The sequence below is a fragment of the Pan troglodytes genome, chromosome 3, assembly GCF_028858775.2.
Source record: "Pan troglodytes isolate AG18354 chromosome 3, NHGRI_mPanTro3-v2.0_pri, whole genome shotgun sequence".
NCBI classification, from domain to species: domain Eukaryota; kingdom Metazoa; phylum Chordata; class Mammalia; order Primates; family Hominidae; genus Pan; species Pan troglodytes.
The window spans coordinates 46839121-46856119 of record NC_072401.2 but is presented as its reverse complement, the minus strand read 5'-3'; the positions used below and the strand labels follow the sequence as shown (position 1 = coordinate 46856119).

At 40.7% G+C, this 16999-nt stretch overlaps 1 protein-coding gene across 1 annotated transcript in view; it reads right to left on the bottom strand.

Moving 5' to 3' along the window:
- Window positions 1–9719: 9719 nt before the first annotated feature.
- Window positions 9720–16999, bottom strand: part of HPSE (heparanase) — a 39560-nt gene continuing 32280 nt past the window's right edge. Inside the window, exons 10-12 of the mRNA XM_517183.8 lie at window positions 16259–16377; window positions 15068–15214; window positions 9720–9901 (exon numbers count right to left, since the gene is read on the bottom strand). Coding sequence (XP_517183.3) covers window positions 9742–9901; window positions 15068–15214; window positions 16259–16377 — 426 coding nt within the window. The 3' untranslated portion in view covers window positions 9720–9741. The remainder of the gene's footprint in view (window positions 9902–15067; window positions 15215–16258; window positions 16378–16999) is intronic.

Below are 16999 nucleotides of genomic sequence, written 5' to 3'. Positions count from 1 at the left end.
TACCAGGAAAAAAAAAAAGCTTTGAAAAACCTACTGAATCCAAAAGAAGAATTTGCGTACACGTTTAGCCATTAAAAAAAAAGGGCACCAAGTGGCCACATACAAGACTGTAAATTAAAATCGCATTCAGGGTTAAGGGATGTTCATTACACAAGTGAAAATTTTAAGTTTGACAGCCCTTCAAAGGAGTTTTTGTAATCAGCAGACAACCAGCATGTGTGATGCTAAGAACCTGAAGCTGAAAAGTCTGGTCAGCACAGAGTCTTGCTCTATCATCCAGGCTGGAGACCAGTGGAGGGATCATGGCTCACTGCAGCCTCCACCTCTTGGGCTCAATCGATCCTCCCATCTCAGCATTCTAAATATCTGGGACCACAGACACGAGCCACCGTGGCTGGCTAAGTTTTTAATTTTTCATAGGAGGTCTCACTATATTGCCCAGGTTGGTCTTGAACACCTTGGCTAAAGAGATCCTCCTGCCTCAGATGGTCAGCACTCCTCTTCATAAGCAACTCTGTATATCGTTGTGTGCCAGGCACTTTACATGTATCAACTCATTTAACCTCTCACTGAGTAACCCTAGGCAAGTCACTCATCTGGATTTTAATATTCTAGGAAGTTGACTTAGTCCTTAGGCTCCTTTCTGTAAAACATGTACAATGATTCTGTGACTTCTTGCGTGGCTCAAGTACAGCAAGTTGGATGCCTGGCCACTTTGGTGCAATGAGGCAGGGGGTACCTAGCCTTTCTCCTGCCTGCAAAGAATAAAGGCCAACAGGCAATTTAGTAACACTCCTAGTTGTTAGATTGGAGATGATTTAGATCTGACTCAAACCTGAAAAGGGTGTAGTATCAGTCATGTATTGCATCCATGACTTTCCAATATAGGTCCAAACTCTTTGTTTAAAAAAATATATTAAGAATTTCAATATGGCAACAGCAGGACATTAAACCAAGTACAAGGTCCTTCTTAGCGTAGGCCCTGGGTGACTGCACATGTACCCATGATGCTGACCCTGCCCAGAGGTGATTCAATCCTAAGATATTTGGTCCAATTAAAGTGCACAGGAAACTGAGATGGGTACCCACATGTCACTCTGCTAATTTGTAGGACAAGAGAACAGTCACATAGAGTAGAGCCCTAACTTTCAGGAGTCTCCTCTAGACTAATGCCAAGGCACAGTATGCCCTTGGGAAAGCCATTTAACTGCTGCAAACTCTTCAGAAAAGGAAGGGACTAGGCTTTCTCTAAAAGGGCCTGTAAGGCTCCGATTCCTCATTTTGTTTTTTGTTTTTTTTGAAGTTACTTTCTTTTTTTTAAATTTTATTATTATTATACTTTAAGTTTTAGGCTACATGTGCACAACGGCGATTCCTCATTTTGGATTGGGCAGAAACTCATTTTGTTTTAAACCTATTACCCACAGGAACTGAAATGGTTAATTTTACATGTCAATTTGGCTAGGCCATAGTGCCAAAACATTTGGTCAAAAATTATTCTGGCCAGGCACTGTGGCTCACACCTGTGATCCCAACACTTGAGAGACCCAGGTGAGAGAATTGCTTGAGCCCAGGAACTCAGGACCAGTCTAGGCAACACAGTGAGACCTCATCTCTACTAAAAATTCAAAAATTAGCTGAGAATAATGGCATATGCCTGTGGTCTCAGCTACTTGGGAGGCTGAAGTGGGAGGATTGCTTGAGCCCCCGAGGTTGAGGCTTCGTGAGCCATGGTCATGCCACTGCACTCCAGCCTGGGTGACAGTGAGACCCTGTCTCAAAAAAACAAACAATAGACCTCTCATCTTTTTTATGGTGGCCAGAAGAATGAATTACAATGACTGACAAGGCTTTGGAAACAAGACAACCCCTCCCCACATCACAAGGACTGAGAAAGGTAATCAAATAGATTTTGCAGTATGTTCGAAGGTGGTAAGTGGTATGGAGAAAAGAAGAGTAACAGGGAAAAGTAGGGACAGGCTGTATGTATACTTAAATATGGTAATTGGGGTGGTAGGGCAGCCCTGATCTCACTTTCTCAAAGACTTGAAGGAGGTAAGGGAGTAGCTATGAGAGATCTGAGGGAAGAATATCACTAGATACTCTTAGAGGGATGTCTAGTGCAAAGGCCCTAAGATGGGAGCAAGCTTGAAGTATTTTCTTAATAAGAGCAAGGAGGACAGTGTGGATAGAGTAGAGTGAGCAAAAGGGAGAGAGATCAGGGATGAGAGCAGAGAGGACTAGGGACCAGGTTGTGTGGGGTCTTACATACCATGGTAAGGACTTTGGCTTTTCTCTAAGTGAAATAAGAGGGAGCCATTGGAGGATTGTGAACAGAACAGAGACATGACCTGACTTCTATTTTATTTTATTTTCCTCTCATAGTTCTTGTCTCACACTGACTTATATTCTCAATAATTACTCTCACTACTGGGTTGAGAGTAAACTGTAGGCAAGCAGTGAGATGAGTAGGGATATTAGTTAAGAGGTTTATGAAGCTCAGGTTGGTAGCTTACACCTGTCATCTGAACATTTTGGGAAGCTGAGGCAGGATTGCTTGAGCCCAGGAGTTCAAGACCAGTTTGTGCAACAAAGTGAGACCTCATCACTACAAAAATCTTTAAAAAAATTAGCTGGGCGTGGTGGTGCACTCCTTTAGTCCCAGCTGCTCAGGAGGCTGAGGTAGGAGGATCACTTGAGCCTGAGCAGTCAAGGTTGCAGTGCACACCACTGCATTCCAGCCTAGGTGACAGAGCAAGACCCTGTCTCAAAAAAACTAGACAAGTAAACCATTATTCTGGTTGTTTCTATGAAGGTGTGATATGGTTTGGCTGTGTCCCCATCCAAATCTCATTTTGAATTGTAGCCTCCATAAATTCCCACCTGTCGTGGGAGGGACCCAGTGGGAGGTAATTGAATCATGGGGGCAGGTCTTTCCCATGCTGTTCTTAAGATAGTGAACAAGTCTCACAAGATCTGATGGTTTTATAAAGGGGAGTTCCCCTACACAAGTTCTCTTGCCTGCTGCCACGTTAAGATGTGCCTTTGCTCCTCCTTCAACTTCATGATTGTGATGCCTCCCCAGCCATGTGGAACTGTAAGTCACTTAAATCTCTTTCCTTTATAAATTACTCAGTCTCAGGTATGTCTTTATTAGCAGCATCAGAACAGACTAATACAGTAAATTGGTACTGGTATAGTGGGGTGCTGATGTAAAGATACCCGAAAATGTTAAAGCGACTTTGGAACTGGATAACAGGCAGTTTGGAAGGCTCAGAAGGCAGGAAGATGTGGGAAAGTTTGGAACTTCCTAGAGATTTGTTGAATGGCTTTGACCAAAATGCTGATAGTGATATGGACAGTAAAGTCCAGGCTGAGGTAGTCTCAGATGGAGATGAGGAACTTGGGAACTGGAGCAAAGGTGACTCTTGCTATATTTTAGCAAAAAGACTGGTGGCATTTTGCCTCTGCCCTAGGGATTTGTGAAACTTTGAACTTGAAAGAGATGATTTAGGGCATCTGGCAGAAGAAATGTGTAAGCAACAAAGCATTCCAGAGGTAACTTGGGTACTGTTAAAAGCATTTAGTTTTATGTATTCACAAAGATATGGTTTGGAATTGGAACTTGTGTTCAAAAGGGAAGCACAACATAAAAGTTCAGAAAATTTGCAGCCTGATGATACGATAGAAAGGAAAAACCCATTTTCTGAGGAGAAATTCAAGGGGGCTGCAGAAATTTGCATAAGTAATGAGAAGCCAAATGTGAATCACCAAGACAATGGGGAAAATGTCTCAGGGCATGTCAGAGGTCTTCACGGCAGCCCCTCCCATCACAAGCCAGGAGGCCTAGGAAGAAAAAATGGTTTTGTGGGCCAGGCCCAGGGCCTTGCTGCTTTGTGCAGTCTTGGGACTTGGTGTCCTGCATCCCAGCTGTGGCAAAAAGAGGCCAACGTACAGCTCAACCCATTGCATCAGAGGGTGCAAGCCCCAAACCTTGGTGGCTTACATGTGTTGTTGTGCCTGAGGGTGCACAGAAGTCAAGAAGTGATGTTTGGGGACCTCTGCCTAGATTTCAGAGGTTGTATGGAAATGCCTGGATGTCCAGGCAAAGGTCTGCTACAGGGGCAGAGCCCTCATAAGAGAACTTCTGCTAGGGCAATGCAGAAGGGAAATGTGCAGTGTGAACCCCCACACAGAGTCCCCACTGGGGCACTGCATAGTGGAGCTGTGAGAAGAGAGCCACCATCCTTCAGACCCCAGAAAGGTAGATACACTGACAGCTTGCACTGCACACCTGGAAAAGCTTTAGTCAGTTAATGCCAGCTCATGAAAGCAGTCAGGAGAGGGGCTGCACCCTGCAAAGCCACAGGCTGGGGCTGCCCAAGACCATGGGAACCCATCTTTTGCATCAGTGTGACCTGGATGTAAGACATGGAGTCAAAGGAGATCATTTTGGAGCTTTAAGATTTGGCTGCCCTGCTGGATTTCAGATTTGTATGGGACCTGTAGCCCCTTCGTTTTGGCCAATTTCTTTCATTTGGAACAGGTGTGTTTATCCAATGCCTGTACCTCCATTGTATCTAGGAAGTAACTAATTTGCTTTTGATTTTATAGGCTCATAGGGGGAAGGGACTTACCTTGTCTCAGATGAGACTTTGGACTGTGGACTTTTGAGTTAATGCTGAAATGAGTTAACACTTTGGAGGACTGTGGGAAGGTATGATTGATTTTGAAATGTGAGGACATGAGATTTGGGAGGGGCCAAGGGCGGAATGATACTGTTTTTCTGTGTCCCCACCCAAATCTCATCTTGAACTGTAGCTCCCATAATTCCCATGTGTTGTGGGAGGAACCCAGTGGGAGGTAATTGAATAATGGGGGTGGGTCTTTCCTGTGTTGTTCTCATGATAGTGAATACGTCTCATGAGAACTGATGGTTTTATAAAGGGGAGTTCCCCAGCACAAGCTCTCTTGCCTGCCACCATGTAAGATGTGCCTTTGCTCCTCCTTAAACTTCTGCCATGATTGTGAGGCCTCCCAAGCCATGTGGAATTGTAAGTTAATTAAAGCTCTTTCCTTTATAAATTACCCAGTCTGCAGTATGTCTTTATTAGCTGCATGAGGGCAGACTAATACAGGGTGTTTTAGGATGAAATTAACATTTAAATTGGCGGATTTTGAGTAAAGCAGATTGCCCTCCATAATGTGGGTGGGCTTCATCCAATCTGCTGAAGGCCTGAATAGAACAAAAGACTGACCTACCTCAGGCAAGAAGGAATTCTCCCAGCAAATGGCCTTTGGACTTGGACTTCAACGCAACATCGGTCCTTTCCTGGGTCTCCAGCCTGCCAGCTAGCCTACCCTGCAGATTTTGGATTCAGCAGCCTCCATAATTGCTTGAACTAATTCCTTAAAATAAATCAGCTGGGCGCAGTGACTCACACCTGTAATCCCAGCACTTTGGGAGGCTGAGGTGGGCGGATCACCAGGTCAGGAGATTGAGACCATCCTGGCTAACATGGTGAAACCCCATCTCTACTAAAAATACAAAAAAATTAGCCGGGCTTGGTGGCGGACACCTGTAGTCCCAGCTACTGGGGAGGCTGAGGCAGGAGAATGGTGTGAACCTGGGAGGCACAGCTTGCAGTGAGCCGAGATTACGCCACTGCACTCCAGCCTGCGTGACAGAGCAAGACTCTGTCTCCAAAAAAAAAAAAAAAAAAAAAAAACTCTTTATATCTTTATATATATCCTATTGGTACTGTTTCTCTTCTCTAGAGAACGCTAATGCAGAAATGTTGCACCTAGTGGATGGAGAATAAATTCATTCATCCCACAAATATTTGTTTAAATGGTGCGTCAACCAGAACATTCATTCCACTTTACATGTACCCTTCATTTTAGCAGATTTACATGTTTGAAGCACTTCTACATTCATATTTTTCGTCTCTACTATGTTTCATCTGATTTTTGTGGTTGGCCCTAGAGAAGGTGTTTTAGGTTTAAACAATATTTATTGGTCAGGTGTGGTGGCTTATGCCTGTAATCCCAATACTATGGGAGGCTGAGGCAGGCAGATCACTTGAGCCATGGAGTTCAAGACCAGCCTGAGCAACATATCAAAACATTGTCTTTACAAAAAATACAAAAATGCATGGTGGCATGCACTTGTAGTCCCAGCTACTAGGGAGGCTAAGGTGGGTTGAGCCCAGGAGGCCTAGGCTGCAGTGAGCCATGAGCATGCCATACCACTGCACTCCAGACTGGGTGACAGAGTGAGACCCTTTCTCAAAAAAAGAGAAAATAGAAAAGAAAATATTTATCGTTTGACTCCCAAATGAGACGTTAAAGTGACTTTCAAGCTTAACAAATACAATCATTAACTATAATTGCTTCCGGCCTTAAAACAATTTTATGTGAAACTGGTGTTCTTTGTAGAAATTGTAATTGACAATAATGTGACTATAAAATGATAGCTGATGAGAAATAAGAGAATAATAAGAGACAAATTTTGGGAGGCATCCCCTACAATTCTCGGTAGTGCTGGTGGAACTGAACGCTCATTGCCCACAGCAGCAAACTCAACAGCAAAAATTAATATTGGTTTTTTCTTCACTTCCTTCTCACACTCCCTGTTCTTTCATTCCTTATTCCCAAATAACCCACCTGACCCAAGTCCTTGTCTCAGACTGGGCATTGGAAAACCCCCACTTCTGATCCTGATAGTATAAGGGGTGACACAACACACTAGTGGTTCTATATCCTGTTTCCAGGTATAAATAAAGCAGTGAAGGAAAACAAGGCTTCCAAATGTAGGAGTCTGTAGGCTTTAGCATTACTAAAAGAATAGTCATACAATATCAAGGTTATAAAAATTACTTTATTTCAAATGTGAAAATATAAAAACCACTTACATATAAAATTTAAGAGTATTGAAAGATCTAAAATTTAATTTTCAGCCTTAGCTCCTTACAAATATACTTAAATTGAATGAAATTGAATGGAATTAACCTAAGTGTCCATCAACTGATAAGTGGATAAAGAAAATGTGGTATATATGTACCATGGACTATTACTCAGCCATAAAGAAGAATAAAATAATGTATTTTGCAGCAACTTGGACGGAACTGGGGGCTGTTATCCTAAGGGAAGTAACTCAGGAATGGAAAACCAAATACTGCATGTTCTCACTTATAAGTGGAAGCTTAGCTGTAGGTACACAAGAACATACACAGTGGTATAAGGGATGTTGGAGACTCAGAAGGGAAGAGGGCGGAAGGAGGGTAATGGATGAAAAATTACCTATTGGGTACAATGTACATCACTCAGGTGACAAGTACATTAAAAGCCGAGTCTTCACCACTACACAATTCACCCCTGTAAGCAAAAAGTGTGTACCCCTAAAGCTATGAAAATAAAAAATTTTAAAGATACTATATTCATAACAGGCATACATTTGAAGAATATTAATCCTTAAGAGGGGAAAATAATTACATTTTTTCACTGGTAAAAAGCGCAGAACTGCAGTGTTCAGTTTGTAGACTGACCAACACCCTCTCCATTCCAAAGGGTTACTCAGAGACAATTATAGGAACCTCGTTGTTGTTGGCAGTGACTGGTGAAATGGCCACATTACCCATTTCTGAACAATAAGACATGAGGAGACATGAGGAGAGGTTTGCTGTGAGAAGCTCTGAAAAAGAGTTATTCAAGTCTATGAAGGAGACTCAAAAAATGGCTCATTTTCTTCCTGGTTGCTATGAGGTTTGAAGGGGCCCATGAAACAGCTACAGCCATCATGCTACCAGAGTCTGAGAATGAAGCCAGTGCTAAAGATGGCAGAGCAGAGAGCTGGGAAGAACCCAGATCCCTGGTGACGTACTGAAGTGCTGGAGCCTGGCCTGTTTGAACGTCTAGTTATGTGGGAATATACATTTCCTTATTGCTTAAGCCATTTGAATTAGGAGTTTCTGTTACTTGCAGCCAAAAGCTTCCCAACTGAAACAAGGATGAAAGGTAGAGAAAAAGCAAGCATTAACAGACAGTTATAAGGTATTGGGTGTTTTCTAAAATTTATCCTTTTGACAAATCAATTTCATTTATAGTAATTTTAAGTTTACAGAATCTCTTCACCTCTGAATTGTCATTAACCATTTTTTATACTATCATATATAACAATCTGTCCTCTCACATATTATTGCTGACAAAGAAAACCGAAAGAAGAAAATCAGCAAAATCTAGCTCTCTTTTAAGGTGCAAATAGATAGTTTCTCTTTTACAACCAGTTTCACGGTAATGGCAGTACACTTTTTCTGATGGGTGCCTGTAGAGATGGCACATGAAGGAAAGAATTCTAAAATCTTCTAATACATTTTGAAAGATAAATATACGGCTAAGCACCTTCTTAAAACTCATAATATATCCTTCGCTTCCTTGCTTCCTGACCATATTAGGAGCATTCACATACATTTTTAATAACTTGTTTTTTTGAGATGGAATCTCGCTCTGTCACCCAGGCTGGAGTGCAGTGGCACAATCTCGGCTCACTGCAACCTCTGCCTCCTGGGTTCAAGTAATTCTCCTGCCCCAGCCTCTCAAGTAGCTGGGACTACAGGTGTGCACCACCACACCCAGCTAATTTTTGTATTTTTTAGTAGAGACGGGGTTTCACCATGTTGGCCAGGCTGGTCTCAAATTCCTGACATCAGGTGATCCATCTGCCTCGGCCTCCCAAAGTGCTAGGATTACAGGTGTGAGCCACTGCGCCCAGCCATTTTTAATAACTTTAAATAAAGACTGGTTGCGGTGGCTAATCGCTGTCCCCACAGGTATTTCGCTGACTAGCAACACTGCACAGAGGTAACATCAAATGATCTCTTGCTGTACCATGCTGTACTCCCAAAGAAATCCCAGCACCTGGAAGGCCAACGTGGGAGGATCAATTGAGTCCAGGAGTTCAGGACCAGTTTGGGTAACATAGCGAGACCCCATCTCTACAATAAATTTTAAAAAAATAGCCAAGTGTGATGGCATGTGTCTGTGGTCCTAGCTACTTGGGAGGCTAAGTGGGAGGATGACTTGAGCCCAGGAGTTAAAAGGCTGCAGTGAGCTATGATTGCACCACTGCACTCAAGCCTGGGCAACAGAGTGATACCCTGTCTCAAAAATAAAACACTGCTGGGTGTGGTGGCTCACGCCTGTAATCCCAGCACTTTGAGAGGCTGAGGCAGGTGGATCACTTGAGGACAGGAGTTCGAGGACAGGAGTTTGAGACCAGCTTGGCCGATATGGTGAAACTCCATCTCTACAAAAAATATAGAAAGTAGCTGGGTGTGGTGGCACACGCCTATAATCCCAGCTACTCAGGAAGCTGAGGCAGGAGAATTGCTTGAAGTTGCAGTGAGCCAAGATCGCACCATGGCACTCCAGCCTGGGTGACAGAGAGAGATTCTGTCTCAAAATAAATAAATAAATAAATAATAAAACAAAACTTTAGATAAAAGTAAAACATGCAAAATGCTAAGCAGTATTTGGAACAAGGTATTATTAGCTATTATTATTAGCAGTGTTCTACCTAGCGAGATCAAAATACTGTGCTAAATCTAGCACTGAGAGTGTCCCAGTGTCTCTCAAGCACCCACTAGTTGCTTTGAAAGGTATCTGCTTCCTTTCCTATAACTTGAGTTGCTTTACTCTTAGTATACTTGAAAAATTCAGTGTCAGGACTAGTATATTTTATTTTCAGATGCAAGCAGCAACTTTGGCATTTCTTATCACAAAAAAACTATATGAGAAAGCTGGCAAGCCCAGTGAACTTCCTGGCCGGAGAGGTTTTTCCATTAAAGGTGGCAAGGTTTGATCATCCACCATCTTTAGAGTTTGACCATTGAGTTGGACAGATCTGCAAAGGAGAAAGATACACCGAGTTAACCAAGTGATGCGTGCCTCACCCATGCTGCTACAAAAGTCATGAAATCTTTTTTAGACCAAATAAATTTTTTGTGTGTGTGGCAGCCTATATTAGATAACTTGTATTTCAATACTTTATCAGTTAGGCATTTGACCTAGATAATCTTTAAGCTACAATGGCAGAGATGAGTAGTTATGATAGAGACCATATGGACTCCAAAGCCAGAAATACTTACTGTCTGGCCCATTACAGAAAATGGAACACACACAATCTATACTAGGCAATATGATGGCGGTATAAAAAGGAAAAACATGACACAACTTCTGGAATGGTGGCTATTTTATTTAATGGCCAATAATTGAAACCTTTTTTATGTAAAGAAAATAGATATATAGAATTGAATGCAGTTTTTATGAATTTAGCATAAATGGTAGCCAATGAAATTTCTCACTTGTAACTATGCCCATAGACTGCCTAACTCCCCTCTCCCTGCAGGAGGTATGCATTCATTTTCTTACTGTTATTAAGAAATTTTGGTAGAACGCTGTGGTGAAACAAAAACAATTTGGCTAAACTACAGAAAATTTTATATTTTCTATGTATTTCACTATTGGAATTCAAATTAAAAACGGTTGAACGTTCTTAAAAATTGAGGAAAAGTGTTATTTCTTATACATACTTATTATTTAAATCAAATTAATGCATATTCACAGGAGCAAATCAATATAGGCAAGAGCTTATGAAGAAAAGCTTTAGTCGGCTGTAGGTCTATTGATATTTTCATAATTCTAAATAAGATGCTTATATCTCTTTTTCTCAAATATGTTTTATATTGTGAACAAAGTTAGCACTCTTTAAATATTGAGAACTTGTAAGATTAGGCCGAGCACAGTGGTTCACACCTGTAATCCCAGCACTTTGGGAGGCTGAGGCAGGCAGATCACTTGAGGCCAGGAGTTCAAGATCAGCCTGGCCAACATGGCAAAACTCCATCTCTACCCAAAAATACAAAAATTAGCCGGGCATGGTGGTGTGTGCCTGTAGTCCCAGCTACTCAGGAGGCTGAGACATGAGAATCGTTTGAACCTGGGAGGCGGAGGTTGCAGTGTGCCGAGATTGCACCACTGCACTCCAGCCTGGTAGAGCAAGATTCTGTCTAAAAAAAGAAAAAAAAAAAAAGAAAAGAGAACGTATAAGACTAGTTACTGTCAGAGTTATATTTATATCATTTAGGTAATACATGTAAAGTATGTAGAACACTTATAACAGTGTCTTTTATATAGTAAACACTATAAAAGTATTATCTATCATCATTATTATTACTAAGATAAATATAAGAAAAGTAACCTAAGTCATTATAACCATTTTGAATATTTTGATGTATATTCATTCTTTCATCTATTTTTTATGTACATGTATACAGTCATATGCCACATAAGGATGTTTTGGTCCACCACGGACCGCATATATGAGTGTGGTTCCATAAAATGATAAAATTATAATTCCTATTGCCTAGCAATGTCATAGTCATTGTAACATTGTAGCACAACACATTAGTTTTCTATGTTTAGATGTGTTTAGATACACAACTACTTACACAATGATAACTTGCCATTGTGTTAAGTATTTGTATATTCACTACAGTAACATGCTTTACAGGTTTGCAGCCTAGGAGCAACAGGCTAGTCATATAGCCTAGATATATAGTAGGCTAGACCATCTAGGTTTGTGTAAGTTCACTCTATGATGTTCACACAAGGATGAAATCACCTATCGACACATTTCTCAGAATGTATCCCCATCATTAAGCAACACATGACTGTACATACCTTTTTTTTTTTTTTTTACTTAAGTATGGGTATACTGTATTTTCTTAAAACTTGATTCTTCCCCCCACCCCAGCACATCCTAACTTTTTCTCACACCATTAAACATTCATCCACTACATAATTTTAATGTCTGCACAGGATTCCATGGTGTGAGTATATTAGTTTATTTACTTAATTCTCTAATGTTAGATATTTTTCCATGTAGCATTATTATATATTTTTTTTCCTTAAAGAAATCTCTCACACCCTGTCCTCATTAAGCATCAGTGAGCAGAAACACTGGTTTCCATTTTGACCTAATGAGACGCTCAGCCCTGTGTTTTGTAACTTAAGACATATCAATAGCACGCCCATGATTGTAGCAGAGGCTAGCATGCTTGCATTGCAGTTGTACTCAGTCTATATGAGTTGGTTTTGTTTAAAAGCCTGTATCACCTCAATTTTTAGATGGAGTGAAGGGGGAAATGCCATGACCATCATCAGGAAACCACAAACAAAAATAGGTCTTGAAAATATCTCCAGCTAACAGTGGCAAGAGCCTGTTCTGCATGAAATTAAGAACCTTGCAAGAGTACACACAAAAGTTTTAGATATGCTTTTGGAGAGGATAATTTGCTACAAAGTTTAAAGGTAAATCTGATCACTGTGAATTAATCCTGCTGGGGATAAGATGAGGTACATGGGCAAGATATTATACCATCAGGCTATATTGCTTAATCAGCTGTATATTTATCTAAAAGATGCTACACATATATCAAGGGTAAGCTTAATGTATGCTGATTATTTTCACATCAGGCTGGGCAATGAGGGTGGGGTTTAATTTGGGTGTAGTGTCTTATTTTATATTCTGAAGTCAATAACATGACGACAAAGAAATAGAAGATGTTTGTCAAATTTCAGATGAAATGAAGCTGGAAGGAATTAGCAAGCAACAGATTCGGCGGAAATGGGGATGCTGGGCAAAATGTATGAGATAAATATAAAATACTGCCTTTATGTTAAAAATATGTTCACTCAGCCCAGATGAGGTGGGTCATGCCTGTAATCCCAGCACTTTGGGCGGCTAAGGCAGCAGGATTGCGTGAGTCCAGGAGTTCGAGACCAGCTTGGGCAATATAGTGGGACCTTGTCTCTATTTTTTTTTTTAAAAAAAACCATATGTTCATTTAAATATTTATTAAAGTCTTACTATGCAGGACCCTAATAATTTTTAGGGCTGGGTGCAGTTTTTCATGCCTGTAATCCCAGCACTTTGGGAGGCTGAGGAAGATCACTTGAGCTTAGGAGTTTGAGACCAGCCTGGGCAACATAATGAGACCTCGTCTCTACAAAAAATTAAAAAATTAGCCAGGTGTGGTAGCATAAGCCTGTGGTCTCAGCTACTCAGAAGGCTGAGGAGGAAGGATCACTTGAGCCCAGGCAGCGGTGGCTGCAGTGAGCTGTGACCGCACCACTACTCTCCAGCCTGGGAGACAGAATGAGACCCCCGCCTCAAAAATAATGATAATGATAGTAATAATTTTTAAAGGTGACTGTTGTTTAACTCTCCGAGGTCATTAATATGAGTAAGCGTACAGACTGTGCACTCATAAACTTATCTAGGATACTATTTTGCAAAATTTTAAAGACAGAAGAGTGTAAGTAATATATACTCATCAAAGAGAATTTAGGGGAACAAAACATTGTCTATAATTTCACCAGTTTTCCAATTATAAAACATGAAATGTGTGATCAGAATGTAATAGGGGCAGGGCACGGTGGCTCACTCATGTAATCCTAGCACTTTGGGAGGCTAAGGCAGGTGGATCACTTGAGGTCAGGAGTTCAAGACCAGCCTGGCCCACATGGTGAAACCTCATCTCTACTAAAAATACAAAAATTAGCCAGGCGTGGTGATGCATGCCTCTAATCCCAGCTACTAGGGAGGCTGAGGTGGGAGAATTGCTTGAACCCAGGAGGCGGAGGTTGCAGTGAGCCTAGATCATGCCACTGCACTCTAGCCTGGGCAACAGAGTGAGACTCTGTCTCAAAAAAAAAAAAAAAGAAGAAAGAAAAAATGTCTACAGAGGCTATGTTGGAAAGGCTCTTGGGAAGACTTCTGGATCTCTCCCCCGACCCTGCCTTTTTCCTGTTACATGTTATATGATTATAGTTACAGTAAAATAAAGCATAGAGGGGAAAAAATAAAAGAGGAGTACCCAGTGTAAATAAGGTTTGTCTGTGGGGGACAGGACTTTGGAGAAAGCGTGCTTACTGTACTGCCTCAGGTTCCGAGGCTAATACTCCTGGAACACATCACTTATGTGGCATTTGCAAAGATGGGAGGAGATGGTGAGAATTTTGTAAACCCTTAATTTTTATTTATTTATTTTTTTGAGACAGGGTCTCACTCTGTCACCCAGGCTGGGTGACAGAGGCACCATCACAGCTCACTGCAGCCATGACCCCCCTGGGCTCAAGCAATCCTCCCACCTCAGCTTCCCAAGTAGCTGGGACTACAGGCATGAGCCACCACGCCTGGCTAATTTTGGTATATTTTGTAGAGAGAGTTTTGCCATATTGCCCAGGCTGGTCTCAAACTCCTGGGCTGAAGTGATCTGCCTGCTTCAGCTTCCCAAAGTGTTGAGATTACAGGCATGAGCCACTGTGCCAAGCCTATAAACTCTTTTTATGCTCCAATATGAGAATAGTCATGAGAAAGGAACTCCTTCCAACATACATTGAACAGAAACCTTAAAATATTTATATGCCTAACTCTTCAAGACTCATAGTCATTTTCTGGCACTCCATTGAATACAGGCTTTTATAAGATGTAGTCAATAATTGGTTTTTGAAACCAAAGTGTATGAGAATCTACTTAAGAAGTATACTCTAGCTATTCCTTTTCTTACTCTAACCAATAAAAATTAATGCTGTAAAAGAATCACACTGATCTCACATGGTATGATATTTTATACCAACCCACATACCTTTGATAGCAATTATATAAAGGTATATTTTGCTTTAGTGAATGTGTTACCAAGAATTATGTCTTTTTAGAGTAAATAATTTACATGCGTTGAGTGGATCTTGATATGTCAAGTTATTTTGAAATGCAAACTTATTCTCTAAGATAACTGCTAGTTTGTGTTCACATCCTTTTCCTTTAGACTCTTAGGGTGAGTTATACTCATATTAGTAAGTATTCATACATAAATTTCCTGAATATTAAGAATTATTAGAACTTGAAATAGTTGACTTTGTCTTTTGCTCCCTGTCCAAACTCTCTATTCTGATAAACACCAATAAATTTATTCAAAGTTTGGAATGCACAAGGAAAATTACTTACTTGGAAAGTAATCCATGAGGTCCCAAAGGTCTTAGAAGGTATTTATCCACTTGCTTGTTAAAAAAAGGATAGGGTAACCGCAAGTACTTGGTGACATTATGGAGGTTTATGGCATACAGAGTTAAATCTCCTTCTTTATACCTTGGACTAAAAGCAAAGAGGTTACCTTAATAAAAATATGTATCTAATTTAAGCAATTAAAAACTCAATTACAAATGTGATCCTAAGTATTAGTATCCATAATGACAATCCATAATGCATCCTAAGTATTAGGATCCATAATGACAGTGGGCCCTATTAGTATCCTTCTTTTATGATCGTTTTAGACCGCTAATGTGCTCCTATTTTGAAAACACAATTAAAAATGTTGCTGTTCATGCTACCAATGTCTGGGCTAGAGCACACTGAGATCCTCACAGCTCTGCCAGCTGGGTTGTTAAGAGGCCAGCCAGACTATCCATTTTCAGACATAGGAAGGTAAAAGGCAAATTTTGTGGGTTCATGTGAATTCAAATTATAAACCATAAAAACAGGGGCTTTTCCTAGCCTTATAAAAAGACTGAAATGTATAAGAAAATTAAATCTACTGAAATTTTTTATGAATTTATCCATTCAAACCATTCCCCTCGCTACTTCCTACTGGGGTCCTCACTATCCAGAGTTCCCAGTCACCAACAATCGGAAATGGTAGCTGGTCTTTTTTGGCTAGAATGAGTATTTCAGCATCATCTTATCAGGAATGATAGATTGAAACCTATCTAGAGAATATTCCTGAGATTTAGGAACATTTTTTGCTACCTAAAGCAAGAGTATGAGGCTACAAAAATCTGGATGTCTTCTCAACTCCAGAAACTGCGGTCACAACTTTTGAAAATAATATTGTTGTTATTATTGTTCTCCTCTTCAAGAATCACTTGAACCCGGGAGGCGGAGGTTGCAGTGAGCTGAGATTGCACCACTGCACTTCAGCCTGGGTGACAGAGCTAGGCCCTGTCTCAAAAAACAACAACAACAAAAGTAGCATTGTTCTTCTAAAAATAAAATAAAATAAAATCGTTGTATAAAACTTTACTAAATTGCAAATGCCTATACTTATGCAATGTATAGACACATGCAACAGGGTGTTTGAGTAAAGTTACAGGCTTACCCACTAAAACTTGATGATTGGTAAAGGGCGTGTTTCATACTTACTTGTCAGTGTTTGTGCAATGAAGGTATACTCGAAGCTTCCTTCTCTTTGAACCTTTCACGCTTGCCATTAACACCTTGGTGCCCACCAATTTCTTGAACAGAAGAGATAGCCAATAATCCTAGTTGTGGTGGTTGGGGAGAAAGAGACAAAAATAGATCTTTACTTATGTCCTTATTTAATGAAACCAGTGGCAAGCAAATAGTTATCCTACAAAGAGTATCACTGTTATCCTGGGGGCATTTAAATAGGATTCATTTTTTTTTTTTCCCCTCACATGTGACCACCATGAATCTGAGAGCAGTATCTTGCTTGCTGCTTTTTATCACTGGAGGACACAATTCAAAAGGCCATAGCCTGTAGGGGATATCTGTCAAGAATGATCAGAGTTTAAGTATTCTTGGTTATCGTTCATCCAAGAATTCAAAGCAAAGCTCAAAGCCAAACTTTTAGACACACACACATACACAAACACATGTACACACAAAGACAAATTTTTAAAGTAAAACTTCTGTCTGTTTAGAGACAAATAATTTCATTTAGGCCAGGCACGGTGGCCAAAGTGTAATCCCAGGATTTTGGGAAGCTGAAGTGGGTAGATCACTTGAACCCAGGAGTTCAAGACCAGTCTGGGAAACATGATGAAACCCCTTCTGTACACAAAATACAAAAAATTAGCCAGGTGTGGTGGTGTGCACCTGTAGTTCCAGGTACCCAGGAGGCTGAGGTGAGAAGATCACCTG